This window comes from Pezoporus occidentalis, unplaced genomic scaffold, assembly GCF_034315485.1.
Source record: "Pezoporus occidentalis ecotype Australia unplaced genomic scaffold, CSIRO_AGI_Poc_V1 ctg81, whole genome shotgun sequence".
NCBI classification, from domain to species: domain Eukaryota; kingdom Metazoa; phylum Chordata; class Aves; order Psittaciformes; family Psittacidae; genus Pezoporus; species Pezoporus occidentalis.
In genome coordinates this window covers 6,681,469-6,707,775 of record NW_026916170.1, presented here as the reverse complement: position 1 = coordinate 6,707,775, position 26,307 = coordinate 6,681,469, and the positions used below count along the sequence as shown (strand labels likewise).

Below are 26,307 nucleotides of genomic sequence, written 5' to 3'. Positions count from 1 at the left end.
AATATGGCAAACGTGCTGGCTGAACATGCAGCTAGAAATAAAACCAAACAAGGTTTTGGTGTACATGTGGAATGGGATGAGGAGTAAGAGAGAAAATGGAAATAGGATGTGTCAGCTGGGTGGTGTGTTCTCCTGTGTGGTGTTGCACATCACACCTCCCTCCCATAAAATGAACTCCAAAGGTAAAAGGGATCTGAGAAAGCTGTCAGAATTTACTGGGTATATGGGAAAATGCCATCATTAAAATATGACAGGAATGAAAAGTCTGAAGTTACTTCCTTGGTTCAGGAAAGTAATGTGTGGGACATGACGGAAAGAAAGTAAAGTTGGGTTGTTTTGTTTTCCATGTCACACAAAGTTCAGCGGAATTACAAAGCGGCACATTCGAAACGATAAAAAAAAGATTTTCCCCCTTCCCACATTAAGAAATTAATTATCCCACACCATCAATGAAGTAATGAACTAGATTAAAAAAGGAACTCGACATTTGTATGGTTAAAAATGATAGCCAGTTACAGCTTTGTGCAGATGTACTTTGAAAGAGAATTTGGATGAGATGCCAGCCACCAGGGTCTGAAAGCAAGCCATGGCTCACTGTGAGGAGGCAGGCAGTCAGTCTGGGACTCCAATGAACCTGGCACTGCTTACCCTCACCCTATATGTGTGCTGGTTTACACAAGCCAGGACTGGAGGCAGGACACCCAAACCAGAGGCTGTGCTTGCTATTGTGAGTTAAATCTGCCAGTGATCATCCTCTGGCATCTGGGCCAAGGGGGTGCAGACTGTTCCTTACAATATTCCTTGATGCTCAGGCTCCAAAGCTGGGTTGCACACCATCTCCACTGGGAATAACTCAGTGGCAAGAAGCCAATGAAGAGATTGCTAGGTGGCTCAGGGGAAACATTTGTAGGGCTCTTACTAACTGTTTATAGGCATTCAGATTTCAACACATGCTCAGACACATCAGTCGACTAGTGCATCTGTAGCCAGAGAGACTTGAAGTGTGACTGATAACGTTCCTCTGCCAGAAAGATCCTATGTAACAGTATTTTTGCTGGCGTAGGCAATGGTTTCTGCTCTTTCATTCACATGCCTACTAATTCTTTGACACTACATCCACATTAAATGTCTGAGGAGGCTCCTCTCCGCCCCAGTAATACTTTTACAGTAGCACTTTTTATCCATACAACACACTATGGGCTTTAAAGTCTTGTTACATGATACAGGATGCAAGGCAGTGATGATACAGCAAAAGAAAAACTGTTTGATGTTTAAATTGCAGACATCAAAGTCATGAAAGGGCATATGGCCAGCATTAAAATGTTTCTGAAGTGAGACAAGAAGCTGAGTGTAATCGGTCTGTTCTTTAGCCATTATTTGACTGTGAGGTAAATTGGCCCATTTCTCCTTGGGAAGGTTACGAAATGCAGAAGAGCAGGAGCTGTGCCTGCTCCTGAAACCTTCACATTTGAGTATGGAAGCCATAGGTAAAGAGAACAAATAAATAAGAGAAGTGCAAAATAAGGTATTGTGCATGTGTACAAGTAAACAACCACACACTAAACAGGGTTTTCATTAAAGCATTGTATATCAAATCATGCATCAAATCCTTTATTTTTCTAGTTTTATATATAGCCCTTTACTAATTGCACTTCTATCTTCCCCTACTTTGTCAGAATCACAGAGCTAAAATAACCTTTCTGCCTGTGTAAATTTTGGATTAAGCATACCTCCCCAAATTTATCTTATCCAAACCTGGAGAGGTTTGTCATAGCTTCATGAATCCCTGAATTAGCAGAGGAAAACATTCCCAACCTGTGCCAGAGTGAAAACCAGGCTTTTAAGAAATAAAGCAAGTGATTCATTCTTCCAGATGATTCCTACAGAGCACAGTCTCATTAAAAATGATACAGTGACAAACTAATGATTATTATTTTGGTTGCTCCTCCTCTCGTGATGGTATCTAGTTAAAAGTGACAGCTGAAAAGGAAAAGTATATTATGATTTTTTGAATATATTTAGACACTCATAGATGTAGGTTTCTATTTATATATGTGCATGGTCTTCAAATGTATATATAGATAACCAATACTGGGCTGTGCTGAGAAGAAAATGAAGCCATACATGTCTTCTGCTATTCTTGTAGGAAATGTTTTCTGAAATAATTAAGTATAATACAAAGAAAATATAGCAAGAAATTAATTCACTGTTACTTACCATTTTATTTAAAACAATTGGAACACTGATCTGAAAAAAACCTCAAAACAACTCAACCCCCTAACATTTAAAGCAACAGAAGAAAACATTGAAAATGAGTAGTTTGGAACAAAAATCTGCTAATGGATAACGTGATTTAAGGCTAGGCTGCTGTACAGCTGTTGTTATATAATTCAGCACTTACTGATCTGTATAGTATCAGGCTAGACAATACATCTTCTGAACCTTGGCTGAATCAAAAGGTAGGCCATTATCTGTGTGGTTCTCAGCACGGCAGTCATCCAACCAGACTCTAGGTACAGCACATGGACTGAGGACCCAGTGGGGCTGCTGTTGCTTGGCAGCATGCCGGTAAGTAACCAGGCATGCTTTGTTCCCTTTTATGTAAGGCCTATTACAAAGTAAAAGTCAATAATATATGAGTGGCCAACAGTTCAAGGATGCATCTCATGGTCAGGTGATAGACTCCTGTACAAAGGGTTATTCTTTTAAAACCTCAAATGCATGAGGTTAAAATTGACATTCTGTGCTTCAGTACTACAGGCATAACCCCATAAAACAAACACCAAGATAACCAAACAGTGAGGAGAAAAAAAATAGATTTTTGACCCAACTGAAGTGATAAAATAAAATTTACTGAAATAATTGAGGAAATTGAAAGCTTTGGTTAACTTTTTTTTAGAGAACAGCTGTAAATGAACAAGTAAAAATCATAGAATGGTCTGGGTTGGACAGGACCTTAAAGATTACTTAGTTCCATCCCCCTGCCACAGGCAGGGACACCTTCTACAAAAGGTAGGGGAACATTTTACTACACTTCTTTTATTGCAGGGTTTTATGATCTTTCTTCTTGTTCCTCCTCAAAAAAAATTAGTGAATCAAAAAATTCTATACACATCTGAACTAATACCAACTGGACTAGTAAACTAAAATAGTTGAAGAGGATGCTTCAGTGCACAGATTAACTAAAGATGGTGTTTCAGAAGAAAGTTGTTAGTACTGTTCCAAGCTAACCTAATGATTCCTGGGCAATCTTTTCCCTATTTCTCAAGGGTTAATTCCAGAATCTGCAAGCTTATCTTCTTCTAAGAAGACCTGCCAACAATCTTCTTGTTTGTTTGCATTTCCTCAGTGTTTTAAACAACTGCATTTTCAGTTAAATTGTCTTCACGGGTTGGTATTATTTAACACCCATTCTTGGTTTCCTTTGGCTTTGTCACTGATTTTTAGGAGCGGCACCATCCCAGTGCTTGGAATGATGTTGTTAAAAAAACACCGGCATACATGCTTATGAAATATGATGACACATTTGGGCTACAGATGCGTACAAAATTCACCGTGAACATGAAGAGGTCTACCTGAGTTCATCTCATGTGAGAAGTGGAATGCAGACACTTTTCCTCTTACCATGCACAGTAATAACTGCGAGACACTGTTAGCACTAACCTAATGGAAGGCATTGCACAGCCCTGAAAACTGCAGGAGTACATAGACCTTACTTTAGCTTTCCAGGTTAAAACCAGATATGCGGATTTGAAAGTATTAATACAATTTTGGTAAGACTTTAAATACCAGAGCTCAAGTTAGACTTGGCTTCCCTATGTTACTGTCTTTTTAAAGGCAAATTTAAGTAGTGGGTTGATTGCGTTTTCTTTGGTTGGTTGGTTGTGGTGTTTTTGTTTTTTTTTTTTGTTGGCATACTTGTTTTTCACAAGACTTGGAAAACAAAAGTTTTACTTGTAGGCGGAGCCAACATTTATGAGAGATGGAGTTTGAAATCTATAACCATCATATATGCTATGCTCACATGAAAAGAGAGGTAAAGCTTGATATACAGATCTCATGCAAATAATCCTGTCATGTACCTCAAATCACTAGCAGTTATCAGGCTGGTTTTTAAGGAAGTAGACATTTAGAGCAATTATTCTGAGCTTTTAGTCATCCAGAGAAGATTGGCCACTATAAGAATAGAACTACCCATCTTTTTAGGATGTGTTATGTCAAACTGTATGTAGACAGATCCTAATGTCTCCAGCTTAAATCTGTAAGCAGTTGTATTTGTCAAGTGTAAACATTAAGCTTTGAATAGTCTGATTTTTGTAAGCGTAACAGATTTGACTTTTGCAGCCTTTAATTAATTCCAGATATTAAAAGCTCCAAAAGTACTTATTTAGCATGACTTGCATCTGTTAACCAAAAGCGAAAAACACTATAAAGAACACAAATTGTGCTCAAGATAATTTGTAGTTGAGAAAGTGAATGGCAATAAACTAATTGGAGAAGCCAAATGGATGCAGGTTTAAATCAATTCATTTCCATAATAAGAAATACAGGAGGGCTTTCCGTCCAAGTTACTAACAACAACAATTTTAAACAGTCCTTTTTTACAGCAATAGCAGTTAAACATACTTAGCGCTTTTCAGTTCCCATGGGATGAATATTGACTGAATAGTTACAGCTGAGGCTGAATAACTTCAGCCTCTTTACTAAAAGTTTCCTGTTGAATTTTGTCATTAAGACAGAGTTTACTGTATGTAACATACCTATATAATTCAATTGGGCTTAATGGCTCCTATCTACTTAATTTTATCCACTTTTCCTTCATATTTGGAATTGCATGAATATTTTGTCACATAAGTTTATAAAACAAATGACAAATAGAACATAATATTTCATTTATACACAAAGATACTGACTTAACGGTAAAGCTACAGGAAACATCCAGATGTCTAAGAAGAATCAAAGTCTTTTAAAGAAAACTTTTCTATTTAAATCCCATGTCTTATACATGGTGACAAAAGTATATTTTTGAAACCTGTCCAAATCTTAAGTATGTTTGTCTCTCACTCTGCCCTCCTCCAAGCAAATGAGCCAATTTTATACATATCTACAGTATTTAATAAAGATGCCCAAACCAGTCATGTTTTTTACAGAAATGTTTCAGCACTTAAAATAAAGAGAAACAATCTGTTCTCACTCAGACAGCAAAATTAAATGGAAACATAACAATCTTGTGAAGAAAGAATGCATTAAACCATATCTATGTGGGAAAAGGCAGCATCTTAATATTATGATGTAACAACAGCTTAATTCAAGCAGTTAAGAACTTTGTTCTTATTTAAATGCTTAAATGTTTGCCAGTTAATCATACCTAGTTGATAATTAATCAGTACTTCTTTTGGAGTCTGATTTAGTATTTTGTTTAACAAAATATCAGAAGTTATTCAATAGGGTTTTCTATAAACTCTTTGGCTACAATCACTAGTTAAATACACATGAAAGCTACGAGCTACAAGTACCTTAAAAATAGTACACATTTACAGATTATACAGGGATCAGAGTGCACAGGTGAGGAAAGAGTTGTTATCAAGGTCTAAGTTACTTACAACATCCATTTTTACATCCAAAACTGAAGGCTGCAGACAAAAAGTTTGAGATTCTTAGGTTTAGAAATCTCTTTGCAGAGCTTCTTGACCACCTAAGATGGCAACAAACTAAACTGCTGCTTCATGTAGTGTTACCGCTTTCAATTATGACATATAACCTGCTATGTCTGTCTCCTCTTTTTTTTTTTTTTTCTTTTGAAGAATGTAGTTCAGAAACTGCTCATAAAGAACAGAAATACTGGTTGTATTCCCATATGGAATTATAACAATTTTAGATTCTTTTATGTCTTTTGAAGATATTTCATAAGCAAAATATGAAAGCAGAAAACCGCATCAGTCCTCAGAAAAAGCTTAGCGCTGTGGTGATTTTGTGAAAATGCTTAATTTTCTTCTTGGAGCATTTCTTCTATTTCTTTATCCCAGTTTTCATCACGCTTTTCTGATTCTGTTACCACCTCATACTCCTGAAGCTCTTGTTGCAATTCCTTTTCCCAATCAGCAGTTTCTTCTACAAAAGATAAATAATGTGTAAGAATTAACTTGATAATATAGCATGTAGCTTATTTACATAAAAGTAGATGAATTTGCACTCAATCTCTTTCATATTCCCTAAGCTTTATGAACAATTCTCCTTAAAACCTAAAGAAACGTCAAGACCAGATAGTTCATCATCTTATTGACCACAAACAGGAATGAATTACTATACAAGTCTATTATAATACACGCATAGGAATAGAAAGATACAAAAAGTAAACAGGTGGCTTAGTTGAAACAGGCGTCCCTTTGCAAGCTCATTTCCTACAGTCTTTCAGTTTAATGTCAACCAGATTTCCTTTTGTACTTTTAAATCCCCAGCAAAAAATTTAATGAAGTTCATAAGTTTGTTGGATAAACTCCTACGGAGTTAAACAAAACCTCAAACCCAAGATCAAATACTATGGATAATTTAGAAAAAGCAGCAGGTACTCTTTTTGCTGACATTTGTAGCTAGGCAGGCTCACTTAATCAGTGTTAAGGGTAATCATATTTCATACTTCAGGACAAAAAATGAGTCAGAAAGCATTCCTGTGTTGTTAATCTGTTTTAATTAGCTCTACCTATCATATGCAAGAGTATGAGGGAGGAGATGGGCGTTTGATGTGTTACATGTTGGTTAGTACTTCAGCCTAGATATGAAGATACGTAATTCCATAGTCCAAGTCACTATGGCCAGCTGAGATTTTTCCAGCATGTTGCACATTAATGACTTACTGAAACACTTCCATCAAAAAGCTAGATGCAAAGAACTGATACTACTTATTAGAATTCTTCAAGCTTGGCTACGTATTGAAAAAAACCCCACAACTTCAGAAAACAAGGATTCAGCAACATAAAAAACATATTTTAAGATGAATTCTGAAAATTATATTAGGATAAGCATCTACACATACACGTGTCTTCACAGTAAGCTGTTCATTGCGTATGGACAGAGCACATTATCACAGATTGCTTTTCTGCTTTTTACACTGATACTAGTTCTTCTGAATTAAGTATAATCCCCATTTTATTTCTTTTCATCATTCTCAAAGCTATTTCTTAAATTTTAACTTTTCAAAATGCGTGAAAAACGTTTTACAGCAGAGGCATCTGCAAGCTCACAGTCCGGTGCAAATACTGCCTTTTTAGCTGGTGTAACAAGAAGAAAACATTGCCTGACTTTCACCTGGAGTTACTTTACCTCCAGGATGTCAATTAAAGAAAGAAAAATTTGTACACATGAAGACCTATGAAAGAGAAGGCAGGGAAAGGAGGAGGTAGACAGAAAAAAAGATATTCTACTGTCAGTTCCATAAAAGAGCCACTTTAAGAAGGTTCTTTGGATATAAATTCTTAAGAGCTAGCATTTTGTATAAAACATAGTTCAACTGTGGTGAGAATTAGCATTAATTTCTGCAATATATTGCAGGTCATTTCACTCACTTTGAAACAGGGTAAAAAAAAAAAAATCTACTTTCCTAAATTGAATTATTTATTACATCAACCTGTCTTAGAATTTCTGTATTTAAGATACAGAATGTAATAATAGCTTTACCTTCTACTACTGAAGTCTCTTCTTTCTTTTTGTCTAGCACCAGTTGTTCCATTTCTTTTCTTAGGTCTTCCTGATTCAAATTACAGGCATCAAAGGCATCACTCACAAATTCTGATACACCTGGACTTGTGGAAATCTCTTCCTCATCCTGCAGCAAGACATTTTTGTATAAGCTTATGCAAAAAGGGGGGGAAAATGCCACCAGTGCATACTTCCATTTACGTGACTGTCTTTTAGATAGTTAACAAAAAACAGCAAATCAAATGCATTACTTTTAAAGAAAAATAGCCCACAAAGAAAAATAGTTGTAAAAATATTTTTGTACAAAGGGAGATGTTAGATAGTTGTACTGAAAATTATCTGCTTTTCATTCTAGGCTTCCTGCTGTGTTCTCCTTTGTTTCCGTAATCTTCAGGAACAATAATAAAACAGTACCTATGACTAAATTTTGACTACAATTTTGTGCAGTTCTCTACACACAAGTAAATTTGAGAGAATTGTTCTTTGTAAATCCTTCCAGCTTAATTTAGTCCACTGCATATTACCTGTAAGTGGAGCTCTGCTTCTGCCAAGACTGTCTGCTGGCACGATTTTACAACTCAGAAATGAACAAGTCATTATGTATCTAACTGAAAGGTTTTTCAAGTATCAAGCAAAACTCTTCTTGCTATTACAATAAAATAATGTTGCTATTACATTGTATCGTTTAGATTTCCTATACTTAAGCCTGACAACTGCTGAAGAGTTGGACAAACATGGATCATGACTATACTTTTATGAAGGCATTCCTCATGTCTAAATATACAGTGCAAACCTACCCAAAATATTTTGGAAAGATCACTCTTCAGAGTGAAAACATGTCTTATTATAATGTGCAGGATACTACTGAAAGTATTGCTTAGATAAACTACTGTTTCCTCCTTTGAAAAGGAGTTTAAAGTGTATGCACTAAAAATTAGTATCACAGCAGAACAGCAGCAAGTTAGGACTGTCAGATATTATATTACTATGGCTTCATAGCACAACTTGCTCAAACTCCCTGTTACCTATAAGTAACAGCTTCACATACTAAATATCGGAGAAAATATAACAGCATATTTACCTCTTGAGATTTTATTCGAGGCTTTATTGCAACAGGTGGTGTTTTTGGCCGTACTGTTTCTATTAAGGGGGGGAAAAATAAGGTAGATTACATTTAAATATTTAAAGATCTAATTTAATCTGCATACCTATTAAATGTACAAGAAATTTTTAAGTTTTAACGAATCCTTGTGGTTAAATGCTGGATTCAGCCATAGATAAAGCATTTGCAACAACAAAATGGAGGAAAAACCATTTTCTATTCTTAATTAAGGCAAATTTAGCAAACCGTTTCCTCATTACGACTCTAGAGTTAAATCACAGGAACCCCCTGCCCCTCAAAACCATCCAGAGAACTAGGTAAATAGGAACAGCTGGGAATCTCAAAGAATACCTTCTTTCAGGTAGAACACTTAAAGATTGCATCACATCACAAGATCTTCAAAGTGACAAACGTAGACCTGGCTGGGTACTACCACTGACATGAGCACTAGTGTGCTCTTTGGTATACCAGACTATGTCTGTATGCAGACCCCTAAATGCACACAAGAAGAGTGTTCCTCAGCCTCACCTTCTTTCACATAGTCAAAGAAGCCACCAAAAAAAACCCACAAAACCTAGAAGGGGATCCCAGTTTCCTAAGAAAACTCACTATGCATTCTGTATATAATAGCATGGTGCCAGGAAGACAATGATTCTTTACAAGCAAAGACAGATCTTTTTATTGGCAGGTAAAGGAACACCGAAGCATTTTTCCTCATGCAACTAGCAGGTTAGAGGAGTCACAATAAAGAGCCAGGTTGCTGCAAGAACAATCAACATAGAGGGAAGGTTGTGGTAGTGATGGAGTGCTTGCTTAGCAGTTCTATTTGTTTAAACATGCAACGCTGCTCTGAGCTTGCAGCTTTGCTTACTGCAGTGTGTCCAGGTGGAGCCTTCCTGCTTACCAATTTCTGAAGGGGGCATTATTTTTTTTTTTTTAGGTTTTATTTTTAGAATTGAGATCAGTTCTAACGAAAATAACTCCTTAATTGCTAGGTGTCATTGCTTATACAGCTCATCTACTCAATGCCCACTGTTGTTTTACCCTCTCTTCCTTCCCTTTGTCTTCCCAGTCTTCAGAGGACCTGTTACTGCACCCAGCTCCACAAACAGACTCCAGCACTCGTAGTTCAAGGAGGCTGTAGAACATGGTACTCTTTGGTGTTCAGCACCAAATGCCCAAACCACTGTGAAAGAGACGTGTTTCAAACTCCACCTGCTGCTCTCATGCAAAGGTGGCACCGCAGCTCTGCACTGGGCCATGCACCAGTCTGATATGACTAACATACCATTAGTCCTGTGCTGGATCTACCGGCCTGGCATCGTCTCCTCCACTGCTGATGTGCTCTTTGCCCCTGAGGTAACTCCACTGCCAAATAAATAGTTACTAATACCTGGAGAAGGCCTAAAACTTCACATTTTGTTATAGATCTTACATAGTCTCTACACCAAGATCCATATGTCCCTTCTTCTTTCCTTTCACATCAACCATACTAATTTTACTTTGTGAAAACAGCAGGTAAGGAGGCGACAGATAAAAATAGAAGGCAATTAATTCTATTTTATAGACAGTCAGCTTTAAGAAGAAGCTCTTAACATTATGAAGAGTTACCAACAGGCAATTACTTGTTAACCCCCAGTTAGAGAACTGAACCTTCAAAAAGGTTCTTTAAATCAAAAATAACACTGATGATTCAGAGCTTCCCAAGTCTATACAATTTTCAAATCAAAGAAAACATGCATTTACTACAGTCTGGTAAATGTCTCTCTGCCATTACAGTAAGTCTATCTGCATGTTCTGTACTGGTCTTCTGAATTTTATAACATCTGTAAGAGATCAAAAGATTGTGCTGCTTTTTTTTTATTTATTTAGATGAAGGTATGTTTTGTTTTCAGTCACAATGGTAATTTTACTATTATCCAGCAACTTTATCTTCCAAGGGTTTAGCTGACTCAAAGACAACAGTTTTGTCATTCAATAGGGTCAGTTGCCATCTCTTCTGTAGAGTTGAGCCACTTCAAGTAAAGCAGCTAGTTTAGCAAATGTGAGCACTGTGCTGTTCAAAGACAAACAAAAAACCCCAAACAAACAAAAACCAAACAAATAAACCAAACAAAAAAGAGAACCAAGATTATGCTGCTCAGGAAACTTACAGTTTAATACTGCCCATTTAATTACATATTTAGCTTACATAAAGGAATCCCTCAGCACTGTGATTAATGATAGAGTAACTTTGATTTGACCTGCCAGTCAGCCACAACAGTGGCAGCTTGCTTTTCTTTTCTGAAATTGGTTTACTGAAGAGACGATATGCAGAAACAGAAATAAAATAAAAAGCTGAGTGGAAAGGGGAAGCAAACTAATAACAAACAGACTTCAGTCTTATAAACAGCAGTCAAGAAAGTAACTTCTGGCAGAATTTATGTTTCTAATCTTTCCAAATGCAACCATTTCCTCTATACAAAGGACTAAATGAAAGGATCCAACACTCAAAAACCTATTGTGAGGCACTAGAGACACCAGAGGAGAAGACAGTCACTACTTCTAATAGTCTATAATATAATCCTATCAGTTGGTGTAATTAAAAAAAACAGAGAACAGAAATTAAAATTAAAAAAAAAAACCCAAAACAAGCGAAGAAATACAAGAAGGAAAGAAAATTTGATAAATGCATTTAGATGCCATTTAAGTGCAAAAGTTTATGAAATTATGAGAATTCCAGCAATTTGTTGAATTGATACCACCTGTATAGGGTAAGAGTGAATGCAATTTGCTCACAGAAAATGGCAAAAATGGGAGCTGAATATGGTGGGAGTGTACAAGTGACATGACCAGGGAAGCAGGAAATGAGCCCAAATACAGTCTGCACTGAAAAGTAAAGACAAAAGCTTTCTGTTATGACTAAAGAGTTCATGTAGGACGTTTAAGGGCAGCTCTTTAAAATGAGGGATAAAAATTAAGTCTCAGCTTCCATAACTCATTAGTTGTTTCTCCACATGTATCATAATTTCTCTATCACTTTTCTGTTTCTATGGTGAGAAAAAGAACATGCTTACAAAACTATGAGAACAGTAAGAAAAATCACTATCATGTAATTCTCACTTTTTTTTAAACCTGCACATATTTTAAATTAAAGGTACAGAAGAAAAACCCCAAACACAAGTCTTGTACTCCTTTGCTTAAAGCAGTCTTTTGAAGTACAATAAGCAAAAGAATTACATCATTATAGTAAACACCTAAGTCATTTTGGGCTATCTGTATGATGTCTTTCTCAACCTTCTCAGGGAGGGAACCCTGCTCCCAACAGCACATTGCTGTGTGTTGGCAACAGTTACTCTTCAAAGGTTAGCATCCTCTCAAGTGCACATGGCATGTGGTCACTTGCCAGACATTTGCCTAGATCTCTGTGCTCCATGTAATACGATCACGAGGCCATGGTTTTTTAAGCTTACAAAGCTTGAAATAGCATGAGTAGTGTTTCTGTGATTGACAGCATGCTGTTCAACATGGGGACATGTTGCCATGTGTGACTGTATAAAGCCCATTGGGACAGCAGACAATTGTTTTGGATAAAAGAAGTCAGAATTGGTGCTTCTTGGTCTGCAGTAGATTCTGGAGTGATCTGTCCTGCCACCATTGCTTGGAATATTACTTTTTTCATTCTAGATAGGGATCTTGCCTCAAGAAGAAAAACACCAATATGAAAAGATATATTTGAAAGGGGGAAAAAAAATGAAATTAATAGTGATCAGTTTGTTGTCAGTCACGCCAGCAGGACTTAAGCATTACCTATTTCATGGATGATGACAGATTTTTGATGTAAGGGATACAAGAATCTGTTCCAAGATGCAGCAAAGGCTTTCTCCTTCTGCCTAATGCCTACCCAACCTGCCAAGATCCTTCAGGTGTGTAACCAGGGGTGGTGAGCATACCTAGCTTAAGCTAAGATTTAATAAGCTACTAGTTACTTTTTGTGTCTTTGCCAGTAACTGCTTTCTACTCTTTATGCTGCATGTACTCTTGCTTGCAGAATTTGTTTACATGCAGGCAAGATGCCAAGTGGCTCTTAAGAGGGTCAGTAAAAATCACCTGTATAAACTGATAAATGTAACTGAAGACACTTGCATTGAAGTGGCTTTTCCATCTCAAGGTTTAATCCCAAGTTGCCTCCTGGTCTCTATCTTCCTCCACTTCTATAATACACTGTGGAACTTTCTACGTTCTGCAATCATCTCTGCCTCCAACACCACAGTAATTCTACCCCCGTATCACTCATTAACTTCTGTTTGGCCTGAGGTCTCAGCAAAAGCTAAGAGCAAACCATGTGCCAGCTGGCTGGGTTGGCTAGTACCTGTTGTCTTACTAGGTGAAACAGTTACCTCCTACTACTTTTTGACAAGTCAAAAAAAGCACACCAGAAACCACTAGGGGTCTTGAGCTGCTACAAGCCATGTACAAAATTTTCTCTCTTGAGATTTCCACTCTTCGACAAAGTTGGCTGAAATCGCAAAATGGTTTAAAACCACTAGGAGCCTCCTCTTCCCCAGTCTCACAAACACACCGAGTATGACAAGGGAAGCCCCAATTTAGTGACAAATCCAGAATAAAAATTCAATGTCACCTGATGTACACTATCAGTATGCCTGACACTAACTTAGTGAGCTGTCCTAAAACAGATCCTTTCCATACCTTTCAGTTGACTATCCTCTTCTCTGCCTTTGTTCTCTTCTTTTCCTCCTGCTTGCTGTTGAGCTGCAAGTGCAGTGAGTTGTGCAGACTGTTTAATTAGAGACACCCTGTAGAAATAATTTCTCCAGAACACCTCCTCCTTTACGCTAGAGAGAACAAACAAATTTTGATTACTACATTTGGAAATACGGTTCCTTTTAACATCTAGCAATGAAATAAAATTAAATTTGCAGAGGGACGAAGTAGACATAGGTGCCATTTAAGTAAAAACTTTAAAAAGAAGTTTGTAATATTAACACAGTTAAAAAAAAATAAATCTATCATTGTAGAAGTTTGATCTCTTACAAGACAGTTACAATTGACTTAAACATATAATAATGTTATGACTTTACAAAAGCTTAACAGCATGCTGCAATACATAATCTGGAAAAACAGCATAGCATAATATCTCTCTTGTCAAAGTACGTGGGGAGTGAAGTTACCTTCCTGTCCATTCAGGCAAACAGTGATTATTGAGACTATGAACAGGGGAAAAAACCCTGTTAAGCAATGTAGAATAGGCAAGGACATGACCAGAGGCTGAAGACAGAGCATCAGAGACAGATATGATGAAGACCTAGAATATTTACGACTGACAGTAGAAAAACAACAGCAGGGAAGGGGGTAAATAAAATGAGAAGCTGGGAAGCTTTATATAAAAGGAGGAGACAAGACAGAAAAGCTCATGAAGATGTTTTCTTTCCTGTTTCCATCCTTAGACAAGGAGAGTAATGTTAGGAACTCCTACTTAACAAGAATGTTGACCTGTGAAACAAGCTTTAGGAGCAGCATCTGGAACTGGACCAGAAAGGAGAACAGCACTTGAAGGAAGCTGGGATCAAAAAGCCATAGTGGAACAGGCCGTAACTGCTGGGACAAAAGCCTTGTGGATCTTTTACTTAGGTCCACTAGAAGGACAGCAGTTGCAACACACAGCTTTTCCCGCTGCCTATTCAAAACCAGTTTTCCTTACTTGCACTGCTAGTGTTTTGTGATGCATTCTTTTACCATTTCTGCCGGGGGCCTCTGACTCTCCCTAATAACCTTTTTGGGGTGTCAGTTACACAGACAGATCTAAGCACTTTTGTAGCTGCATTTACCATGGTTTTGGGAAAAAGATTTTCAATTAATTTACCACACTGAATACAGAAAAAAATTAAGGCTTCTCCCATCCATAAGTCAACAGGTCCTTATTAGTTTGAATGTGTAATGGATCTACTTGTGTTCTATCCTCCAACTACTAAACCACAATGCACATGCAATATTTCATGCATTTTAAATTAGATCTAGAGGAAGTACATAAAGAATTGAAGGAAGTGAAAATAACAAGAAGTAATTTATGAATATATACAGACACATCAGAAGCATAAGGATACATAGTTGTAAGGGCTGGAGCACCTCTCTGAAGACAGGCTGAGACAGCTGGGTTGTTCAGCCTGGAGAAGACTCCAGGGAGACCTTAGAGCAGCCTTCCAGTAAATAAAGAGTAAAGTAATTACAACAAACCTGGAGGGACTTTTTACAAGGCATATAGCGATAGGATAAGGAGGAATGACTTTAAACTGAACATAGGTAGATCTAGATTAGATATTAGGAAGAAGTTCTTTACTGTGAGGGTGATGAGGGACTCCACAGGTTGCCCAGAGAAGCTCCATCCCTGGAAGTCTCCAAGGCCAGGCTGGATGAAGCTTTGAGCAACCTAGTCTAGTGGAAGGTGTCCTTGCCTATGGCAGGGGGGTTGGAACTAGATGATCTTTAAGGTCCTCTCCAACCACAACTGTTGTATCATTCTATGATAGTAACCAGAAGAAATTACTTACTGTTTGGGAACGAGATCAAACCTCATCCTATTGAGAAGTTCATCTTCCTGTAACATCACCATTGCAACAGGGTACATTTGATCAAAGTCAAAATTAAATTGCACGCCTGCCGGAGGATCCCGCAGAAAATTTCGTTTATCCTTTGAAGAATATATTTATGGTCATTAACTGGTATCAGAAAAAGGATAACATATTTCACACACAAGACCATCAATGGAAACCTGGTTTCCACATAATTTTATCATACCACAAAGCTGCAAAGCTTTTGTTATTGGCTTTATTACTGACCCCAGTAATACTGGGGATCTCCTTTGGCTCAAGTTGATCCTGAAAGAACTATTCAGTCTTGCATGATCAGTGCAGCGACAGACACATTAAGAAAGGACACTGAAAATACATAATCTAATGCCAGCCAAAAAATAAAAAAAATAAAATAAAAAGGGAGGAAGTTTTAACCTCTCCATTTGGAAAACTTTAAATCTTACAGGAAATGAAATACTCACTGCTGATAAGGCCAGTATTTGTTGCTGTATTGTCTCTTCTTCATTGCTGTCTACCCAGGGAGGTACTGCTGCTTCTGTTATTGAAAGAAAGAAAATAATTGCATATGTATTACTTGAACAAAACCCGCCTTAAAGTAACATATACCATAACAAAAATAAGCCATCATTTCATTTTCCTAAACTAAGCACATGGGACATGAGAGAAACTCTAGGAATGAATTATTGCTTATCAGAGGTAAACTACCTAACTAACTAAATATATAAATAATTGCCAATTTCTGTTATTGTAAAACTGTGGGATTTTCTTTGCAGTGTGCATCACTCAACTTGGTACCTCTTAGTTACTGAAGTAGTGCTGTAAAACTGGTTAAGCTGCCTGCAAACAGAAATATCTAGATTCACTTTAAATGTGTTAACTTTGTCTAAATTAAGTTTTAAAAATAATTTGCTATTGTATTAATTTTTGAACACCCAGAAGACACCAATTCTTTAATGGTGGAGAAAATAAGTTATAAATTTGTTATAATACATGCAATACACTGCATAAGCATACCTGAGGTCAGCTGATTTATATGTTTACACAGATACTTCCAAAATAGTTCTATAGGCTATATACAGAGGAAAATAAACTACTGTAGATCTACAGAAATGTACTAATCTCTTCACTGTCAATGCAAATTCAGCCTACAGAGACATTATGATGCATCTGTAACAGTTAATTCTTACGCACTTTAACTAGCACTGCTTATTTGGCTATGCATCTGACATCAGCAAGATCTTTCACACACATGGATTCCCATCTGATGCTAATGCTTCTTTCAGTAAGCCATCTGTTAGTCCTTCTTTTGTCAATCTAGCTACCTATTTTCATAAAACTTTCAGAAACATATTAACAGATGACAAAGTTTACTAACAGAGACAAAAAGACAGAAATACAGACAAGTGCAGTCAGAGAAACAATCCTGCAGGAAGAAATCCAGCTAAAATATTGTGGACAGTATGCAAAATTTTAGAACAATCCATTTAAAACCAGCTCATTTTCAAGATTAACAGTAGAGCCATTAATTACTCAAATTGCAAGAAATCACTGCATCCATGTAGCATGTTAAAGGAGATAAAAGCCAATGATGAAATGCAACATAAAAAAAAAAAGTGTGCTTATTTTAAAGTTTCAAATAGATCCACTGCAGTTAATAGTACATGGGTGGATAACTCAAAGGATTTAGATCACAGATAATTATAACGCAAATGATTTATGGAAATGTAAAAAAGCAATTATGCTTTTACTGTAAGCAGAGAAACACCTACAGCAAAACAATTAACTACAATAGTGCAAACCCTAACCCATGTTTTTCATTTCAGTATGAAAGTGTGATGATTGCTAAAGCTCAAAAGAGAAATAATCAGCATGCCTGTTTTCAATAAATACACAGGCTTAAGATCCAAAACAACAATAAGAAATCAGCTTTGCTAGCACAGTGATATTTGAGTTAATTTCAGAAAGCTGAATTTGGTTAAAAAAGCAAATCTAAAACAACTAGATAATGTAACACTAACCTCACTTAAAAATGTCATCTTCCTATTCCATAACATACTTTAAGTTCTGCCATAATGTGTTTCATTAAACAGAGTTTTGATAGATTAGGTTTAGATACAGCTTAATTATCCAGCTTCCAGCGAGTTTTAGCGTAAGCAATGTTTATGCAAAAAATCATACCTGATTTTTTTGTTTGCTGCTCTTGGACAAATTTTTTCTGTTCCTTCTGAAAATCTCCAATAATTGTCTGAAATAAAAATTATGGAACCACAATTAAAAAAAAAAAAATAAAAAAATTCACTCCTTTTGTTTCGTGTTCACTCAGAAAGTGCTTTCAAATACACTGCAGGATCATGTTCTTATATCCCTGGTGGCCCTTTTTATAAACATTTGATTTTACCTTTAAAAGTTTAAACTATTGTGTACGCTTTCAAAATTACATTTAGAGTTCTATCAAGTTCAGGGGACCACAAAAATACTGGAGGAAAATCCTAGCTGATAATTTGAACATTAGCATACTATGGCTATATACTTACTGCCTTACCGTATCAAATACGGACAACACAGACTGTTTAAAGATACTCTTTGCCTTACAATAAAATTTAGGAGTTGCTCAAAAAATATATCCACTGGAATAAATGAGACTTGTAAAATTGTTAAGTATTACTTAAAGAATGTCTGCTTGGCTGACATAACTTCTCCATTTCTGTTGATGACAAGTTTTCACCAAAAAATTATGTTCCGAAACATCCTGTATTGAATTTGGAATTAAAGATAGAAGAATTATCTCAGAAGTCAGCATGCCAAAATCTAGTAGTAACAGTGCAAATGTTCTGTTGAAAGCAGAGGCAAAGAAAACATGAAGCTAGAAATGAATACTTAACTCACAAAATGCAAAATTTTATACAGTGAGGTCTGTGGCTTAACAAGTTGCCAAAAAGCACACAAGTTGTTAAGCCTGATAAATTGCTATAATTATTTTTTCCTTCAACAACACAGCATTCAGTTTAACACCAGTAAGAGATGCCTTAAAGAAATGCTATCACATGCCAGATTTGCCATGTTATAACAACAGTAAGAAAACATATTTTAGATCAAACGTCTAGAAATAAAATACCTTATCAATGATACTATCTATTTTTCCTTCTTCTACAGACTTCTTTATCGTCTGTGCTGTTTCAGCAACGGATTCAGATATCTTTTTTGTAGCAGCAGTGGCAAAATTGAAGAGGTAACCTTTCAAAATAAGAAAGAGAAAGGTGAAAAAAAAATCCCTTGTTCTCTTACTATATATATTTTCCTTTCTCTAATCATTTGGACACTTACTTGAAAGCTGCTTTCAGAATCATTTAATACCACTTCTGACCTCCAAAGAACTCCTAAAATCCTATTTATCCTCTTAGTTCATATTCTTTAGTGATGATGATCAAACTGTATGTTTGATCACAACTGTCTGTAAATCAAACTTTTACACATGAATCTTGTTTACCAAATTAATGGTCACTGAAATACTGCTTTCCAATAAATGTTCTGAAGCAAAAGAAAGTGTCTTTCCTAATTTCATATAAGTATTTCAGAGACATTAAGCAGGAAAGTAACTTTAACAGTAGTATTAAAACAGGGTGGTTATTTTGGTCTTTTTAAGAAAATCAACATACACAATAAAGTCTCCTGGAGTAAGACAACAAATGCCTGAAACATTTCAGTCAAGTAAAATTTGAGATTCCTTCAAAAGTCTTAAGATAGAAGTTTATTCCTGTTGTTTACCCTTTTTCTATTTTGCATTATCTTCCTCTTTTTAGTCTCCTTGAGAGGCACTATTGCCCTGTTGGCTTACTTCTGAATACATTCAGCGCCAGAACAACAGTAACAAGTATTTCCAAACACTAACCAGCATTTCTTTGTATTAGCAGTGCTGAAGTAAAGAAAGGTGGCAGGGAGAGAACTATGTGGCATAGGCAGTTACAGGCAGCAAGATGTATACTACAAACCTTCAGAAACATTAAATACCAGTTTATTGACAATGGATTTTAAAATAACATTGGTATTATTTCCTCAGGCAATGACACTGTCACAAGCACTTTATTATATTTGAACAGTTGTATTATGACTTAAGATCACAGTTACAGTGCATACAATGATAAAATATTGGTAAGTGCCACTGTAAATATAATAACTGCAGATGGATCTAGACAGATTGGAGCATTGGACAATCATCAACAGCATGAATTTTAACAAGCTGAAATGCTGGATTCTGCACCTGGAACAGAGTAATACCAGACACAAGTATAAATGGGGAGAGGCTGGAGAGGAGTCCTGCAGAAAGGGACCTGGGGGTGCTGGTTGACAGCTCGCTTAATCTGAGTCAGCAGTGTGCCCTGGCAGCCATGAGGGCAAACTGCATCTGGGGTGCTTTACACACAGTATAAGTAGCTGGCCAAGAGAGGCGATTGTCCTGATACATTCATCCTGATGTACTCAAGATGTGTAGACTCACCTCGATTACTGGGTGCAGTTCTGGGCCCCATGACTTAAGAAGGATGTGAAGGTCCCTGAATGTGTTCAGAGGAGGGCAAGAAAGCTAGCTAAGGGCTGGAAGGAATGTCCTATGAGGAATGTCTGAAGACTTTGGAGTTGTCTGGTTTGGAGAAAAGGAGGCTGAGAGGTGACCTCTGATTGCTCCCTACAGCTTCCTGAGGAGGGGAAGCAGAAAGATGTGTTGATCTCTTCGCCATGGTATCCAGGGCTTGGACACTTAAGAATGGTTCAAAGCTGCACCAGGGAGGTTTAGACTGGACATCAGGAAGCATTTCTTTGTTGAGAGGGTGAAGAAACCCTGGAACAGACTTCCTAGGGAAGTGGTCAATGCCCCAAGCCTGTCAAGTGTTTAAAAGGCATCTGGATAATGCCCTTAATAGCACACTTTAACTTTTGGTAAGCCCTGAATTAGTCAGGTAGTTGGACTAGTTGTGGAAGAGACCTAGATGAAAGGGACCATCTAGGTCCACTCCAACAGAAACAGACTATTCTATTCCAATTCTATGGTTAGAAGTAGTAATGGTAGATCTAAACTGCACAGTAACTATAAAAAATATTTGAGGCATTGGTAAGAATGAAAAGCACATGAGATGATAAGAATGTTTTAGTTATTCCCCAAATTTTACTTTGACCTTTATACAAGGGACTTCAGAAAATCCCCAGTATTTGTTTCAAACAAAACCTCCCAACTTCCTTCTCAAGACCTCACAAAGATTCCACTTTCCTTATGGGTTAGAAATGTAAGAAATAACCCTGAAATGCAAAAAGATGAGTTATTAAATGAGCTGTTAGCCACAGGTAGAATGAATTACTTCAGATCATTCATGTCACCTTTTGGAAACCTGACCTTTCTGGCATATAAAATATTCTCTTATTATGATATCACCTCTGATATAAATACTGAAATATGCAGAGGTCTAGCCAGCCCTTAAGAAAGTTATTTTTATATGTAATTTCTAGTTATAAGCCACAGAAAGGTGGCAACCAAACTTCCTTCAAGTACTTGCTAGCATCTTTCATAACCATTAGCAGGCTTTACAACCCATCACATGCTTCATGTGGTAAAAATACCCGCCTTTCTTCTGCACTTTAGATATAGACACATTCTATATAGATACATACTATTCTCCTTATGATAGCAGAGGAAGCAGCAGTCTACTGAACTGTTTCCCTCCTACCAGCTTGTATTGCTTGTTTTCTGTATCCCTGTAAACTCTCATACGCAATTGTTTTAGGTGCAAAAGGTGCTGAAACATTTGCTGTCCATCAACGTTTTGATATTGTTGGGCAAAGTGGTTTTGGCCAGTCCTGGAACCAGTCAGAAAAACAAAATGCTTTTTATTTCCATTAAGGGCAAATTTTCTTCTGAACTAAAGTACTTTAAAACTTCAATAAGAGTTGCCACTTTGCCTTAGAAAAATAGAACTAGTGGTAAGCAACATTTCCACTTTCAAGTGACCAAGAAACTTTCCCTCCCTCTTATAAATCTATGCCCATATTAAGAACATGTATCTAGCAATATATCTAGTATTAGTTCACACTGACAAACTCTCCTAACCTTTGTAAGAATAAAATAATGAGGAGGAAAAAAGAAAAAAAAAAAAAAAAGGAAAGGTACGTAAGGCTTCAGTTTTACCAGTAAAATTCTTTATGTGCTAGGGGAACCTCTCCACACAGCTACACTGGTTGTTAGTCATGCAGATATTTCTAGAGTTATCATGTGTTAAAACAATGATGTGCAAATCTTTATGAAAAAGCCTTTTCATCACAATCTTCTCTAGTGTCATAGTCAATGAATCACTAAACCAAATTCTCACTTTCAGAGCAAATTATGGTCTGGACCTTTCTATGTGTAACAGTCAATACTTACTTTTCTTCTAAATTCAAAGTCCTTTCTCCATCCTGAACAGTGACTACCATATTAGGATTGCTTTACAATAACCAGACAAGTATTTGTCTGAATTCAACAAAATCAAACCCTATTCCTTTCCTATAAAAGGAACAAAATCACAGAAATCCCACAGCAATTTGTGAGGTACATTATATGTGCATGACTTCTCCCAATGGGAAATGTTAATTTAGTAACAATTCTGAAAAAAATGATAACTGAAAGGAACATTTGCAGTCATTTACTTGGGTCATATTTTAAACACTGAAGGGTTTTGTTTATTTAATGTGTTTTGCTCTGCAGTGAGGCAACATTCCTTACCAATGCACAGAATTGTGTGCAATAAAATATTTCTCATTGCCAGTAAGTACTAAAACAAATCTCTGAAATACAGAAAAATGATGAAATTAGAGAATTGCGTCACTTCCAAACTTCCAGCTTTATTAATTGCATAGGATTGTTTCATAACTGTGGCAGAGACTACAAAGCTGCATGAAAAACTCCATCTTGTGAAATACACGGTAGTTATCCATACCACAGACTGGACTTAGCAGACATGATTTTAAAGGAGCTGAACAACAAATATATGCAAAAACAAAAACAGAAAAAGGATAGCAAACAATGACTTATAAAACTTTTCACCAAGATAGTTTTCCATACTACCTAACCTAACCTGAATTATCATTTACCTCTTAAAACATATGCTTCAGGGATATTTAAAAAATAAAAAAACAACGTCTCTAGGTCACATAAACTTGTGTTCTCTGTTTTGCATCACTGTGCAAGCTCCACTGGAGTTGCTGCCATCTAGATGAAAAGCAATTTTCCTTTTTATTTGTCGAATTGAGAAACATGCTTAACTCATCTGAAAACCTATCTGTAATTGTCTAGCTCAGCTTAAGCTCTGGTGTAAATGCCAGTAGTACTAGTAACTTCCCCTCTAACTTGTAAACATACATAAATCCGGCCTACCTTCCTCTTCCAATTGCTACAGTACTCTCACCACACTGCAGGACCTTACTTCTGAGAATATACAGCTTTTTTAAACTAAACCCACAGCAGCACTCCTCGCATAAAGACGCCTGGGCACGATATCCCTCTCCAAGTGAGACCACTCTTTCACTCAAGCTTTCTCTTTGGATCAAGGCCCCCAGCAGCGACGCGTGTGTGAGGGGAAGGAGCCCCACTTCTCACCGCTGCAGTCTCGGGGACTCTCCACCCGCAGGGCGCTGCCCAGCTGGGTGCGGGCGTGTCCCGGAGCTAGCGGTGCTGGGCCACCTCCCCCCTGCGCTCCCCAGCGTACAAGGATGGGACACTCACTGCCGAGCCCCTTAGCCTGGCTGAGGAGCGCCTCCGAGTCCAGCTGCTCCGAGCTCTGCACAGTCGCCTCCTTATCGACCACCACCACCTCCTCCTCCTCCTCTTCTTCTTCTTCCTCCTCCGCGGAGCTACTCCTCTTCTCCGCTGGCAGCAGCTTCTCCTCGCCTGCCCGCTCCAGCCCCAGCCAGCTGCCCAGGCCCCGCAACATGGCTGAGGAGTGGCAGTCGCACTGGCCCGTTAACGGGCACTCGACGCTCCAAGGGGCTACTAGCTCCGAAAGCGGAAGCGCAGGAGGCTCGCTCCTTCCGCATGCGCCACTTCCGCCACCGCGTGTGTGTGTGTACAAGGCGGGGCGGGGCGGGGCGGTGGAGCCGGCATGGGAGGAGGGGGAAGCGCCACTGTTTCGCCTTGGGTTCTCGCGCTGACGCCCGCCTGCTCTGCTCCTCCGCCCGCGGATGCCTTTCCCCGCCTTGACGGGGTTACTGTGCGGCGCGGGGCCGGTAAGGGCTGCTGTCGTGGGGTTTCGCCGTCCTCTGTGGAGAGGTGCTGCTTCTCCTCCGGGTGTTCGCTTGAGTTCGGCAGACCCTGGCGGTGATCCAGCAGTGGTTACCACGCAGCGGGCGCACCTCATCTTGGTGGGACAGCCATCCGCCTTTAAGACCGCAAAGGTGTCGCGGGGCGGCGAGTCGCAGTCCGGTGACTCACAGGAGCCTGGGAGGAGATTGGCACTCTCTTCCCCCGCCCTGCCGCGATCCTCTGCGCCGCCGGCCTGCCTCCCGGCCCGGCTTCTGCTCAGCGGCAGCCCTCTGAGGGCACTTCACGCCCCGCACCTGGCCCTCAGGTAACGGCCGCCCCGAGGTAACGGCCACCCGGCGCTGACGGGTGAGGGCAGCCCCTCTGCCGGGACCGGCTGCAGCCTGCTGTGGCGCAGCAGTTTTCGGGTGGAGCGCTTCCAAGTTGCTGCTGAAGGCAGCAAGTTTCTGTTGGGGCAGAACAGAGTAAATGTTCCTTTCCACTTGTGCTGATTTCCTGTTACCAACAAAATGTCTTTTCCCAGTATTCGCTTTCTGCTTTCCCTCCCCTAACTCTTTCATTCTCCTTTTACAAGTAGCTTCCCGAACCACCTGGAGTCCTTTGTTTCTATTGGAAGTAAGCTATGTATTTCCTTAAGCTGCTGGAAAGTCGCTGTTCTTGCTAAAATCACAGCGGGCTCTTCATTGTGGTTCCTCTAAGCAAGGTAATAGGGCTCATGAGTTTTGAAGCAGCATGTGCTCGAGGTTTATACCTGTTGTCGAAATAACTTCTCTTAAAATTCTAGGCTACTAAAATAAATTGAATACTAAAATAGCAGGAGAAAGTTAATTCCTGATTGAACCTGTTCTCCTCAGTTAAATATTTTTGATGCCTGTAGTCTTCCTTTTGTCCATGTTAACAAGGAAACAATAATTTAGTAGTTCCTGTTATCAAGAATGATGACATTGATGACATTTTTATATTCTTGAACTCTAAGAGGAGTCTCTCTGAGGACCTAGGCCTTGTCTTCAGTATAGTAAGAGGAAGGCTTACAAAGTGCATTCACTAGCTGCTGCTTACTGCCAGCAGCTGAAAACCATGCTGTGTTGATTTATACTGAGTTCTCTTAGGTCATGTGTTTTTGCATGTTGCTTTGGATGAATTCAGTGCTTGAGTAAGGAAAAGATTTTCATGACTTTAGAAGTTTTGCTCTGGTGAGCCATGCTGCCACTATGGAAAAATTACTCCACTGATTAGCCTCCACAGCTGCCTGAATGTAATATGAATGTGACTATGAATGAGATACATCATCCTGTTTCAGATGGGGTGGAAAAATGGTGGCAAAATCTAGGCTTGTCTGAAAGCCAGATGAAGGAGACGACCAGCAGGGACAACATCAACAGAAGCTGGTGCGAACAGCAGATCATAGCAACAAGGAAGAAACCTTTCTAGTTAGGATAGTAATTATCAGAATGTTTAGGGGGTGGTTTCTTCATCTTTTTCTTAATAGTTCTGGATACTTTACTATTCATACTCCTACACAGTGCAAAGTGGGATATGTGTATTAGCATCTACTACATTATTCTCCTCCCGGTCATATGATTTATCTAGTATGATATTTGAATCCCTTATTTCATTATAGGTCTCTTACAAAGAACCAAATTTTCAAGAGAGTAAGTTTCTGTACTTGAATAGCTGTTGTTGCCAATGCTGGTACTATTCCAGAGTGATGGGAAAAATGGTATTGTATCTGATTGAGGCTTCACCACACATAATTGGCATTAACTGTTGTGTTTCTTTTTTTAGGGTATGAGGTTTGTTGGGTATTCACAGTTCCGTCCTGTGAAGAATAATTTATTTCATGGTCTAGACAGGGAAACAGAGGCTCTGACAAGTTGGCCATGCTATAGGTCTCAGAGCTGCTTTATCCAGGGCTGCTATTCTGAATGCATGATGAGTGTCATGGGCTTTTCTCTAAATGTGAAACTTAAAATGAATAAAATGTTGTTTTCTAGAAGAGCATTAACTGTTCCTCTGCATTGCAGTCCACACATGCTAAGTGATTCTTTTTTTTCTCTCAGAGTAATTACACGGAGAGGGAGAATGGGTAGGACTGTGAAGGAAGGACTCTAAGGGTATTATAAATACAGACATTCTGGTTCAGTTTTTCTTTCTTGGTCTCATGTTCTGTTGATCTATAGGATACTGTAAGACTTCGGGTGAAACAGTTGATACACTATGAATTGGAGGAGTGAAAGCTACTGGAAAGTGGGGTGGATGCTATAGCCCAGTTTTAATAAATTTTTGAAGCTACAGTCACTTTTTAAAGGTAAAGGTACTGGATAGAGCATGTGAGTGTTCTGGCTAATGTAGCAATGAGCTAAATTCTTAAAATGTGAAGTTATCAACTGCTTTAGAAAAAAAATTCAGGGTGAGATTTGTCTTGCCTGACATGTGATTCTGAAACTTAGGTGGCTTTTCCTGTCACAGGAGAGGGATATGGCAGATGAACTGTGTTTCTCTGGCACATCCATGGGGCAATGTATCAAAATGGTATCTGGTTTTCCATTGCCTATGGAGTAGATTTATGCTTATGGATTGGACTGTAAGATGGGAGAGATGAATCCTGCTCCCAGATTCCAAAATGGTAATTTTTGTTGTCT

At 38.3% G+C, this 26,307-nt stretch overlaps 2 protein-coding genes across 5 annotated transcripts in view; one reads left to right on the top strand and one right to left on the bottom strand.

The window, feature by feature from the left end:
• Window positions 1–899: 899 nt before the first annotated feature.
• On the bottom strand, window positions 900–23,449 carry SYAP1 (synapse associated protein 1). Its single transcript, XM_062603728.1, has 9 exons — window positions 23,132–23,449; window positions 18,503–18,621; window positions 17,566–17,632; window positions 15,849–15,922; window positions 15,346–15,485; window positions 13,487–13,632; window positions 8,777–8,835; window positions 7,675–7,822; window positions 900–6,111 (listed from the first exon to the last, which is right to left on the bottom strand). Exons 1-9 carry the CDS (start codon window positions 23,337–23,339, stop codon window positions 5,984–5,986), a joined length of 1,089 nt encoding a protein of 362 aa, XP_062459712.1. The 5' UTR covers window positions 23,340–23,449; the 3' UTR covers window positions 900–5,983.
• A 176-nt stretch (window positions 23,450–23,625) lies between these two features.
• CTPS2 (CTP synthase 2) overlaps window positions 23,626–26,307 on the top strand; it is a 67,341-nt gene continuing 64,659 nt past the window's right edge. Inside the window, exon 1 of one of the 4 annotated variants that reach the window (XM_062603739.1) lies at window positions 23,626–23,972. The gene's annotated coding sequence lies outside the window, so the exon portion shown is untranslated. Of the gene's footprint in view, window positions 23,973–24,149; window positions 24,369–26,307 lie in introns of those variants that run through there. The other 3 variants (XM_062603741.1, XM_062603740.1, XM_062603738.1) reach the window with 3 other exon arrangements.

What these genes read in the sequence shown, in the direction of transcription:
- SYAP1 (XM_062603728.1), bottom strand. Translation starts at nt 23,339, where the DNA reads ATGTTGCGGGGCCTGGGCAGCTGGCTGGGGCTGGAGCGGGCAGGCGAG. An exon ending in AAATACTGGCCTTATCAGCA is followed by an intron (nt 15,486 to 15,848) that starts GTGAGTATTTCA and finishes TATTCTTCAAAG; the next exon opens with GATAAACGAAATTTTCTGCG. An exon ending in TTTGATCTCGTTCCCAAACA is followed by an intron (nt 13,633 to 15,345) that starts GTAAGTAATTTC and finishes TGTTCTCTCTAG; the next exon opens with CGTAAAGGAGGAGGTGTTCT.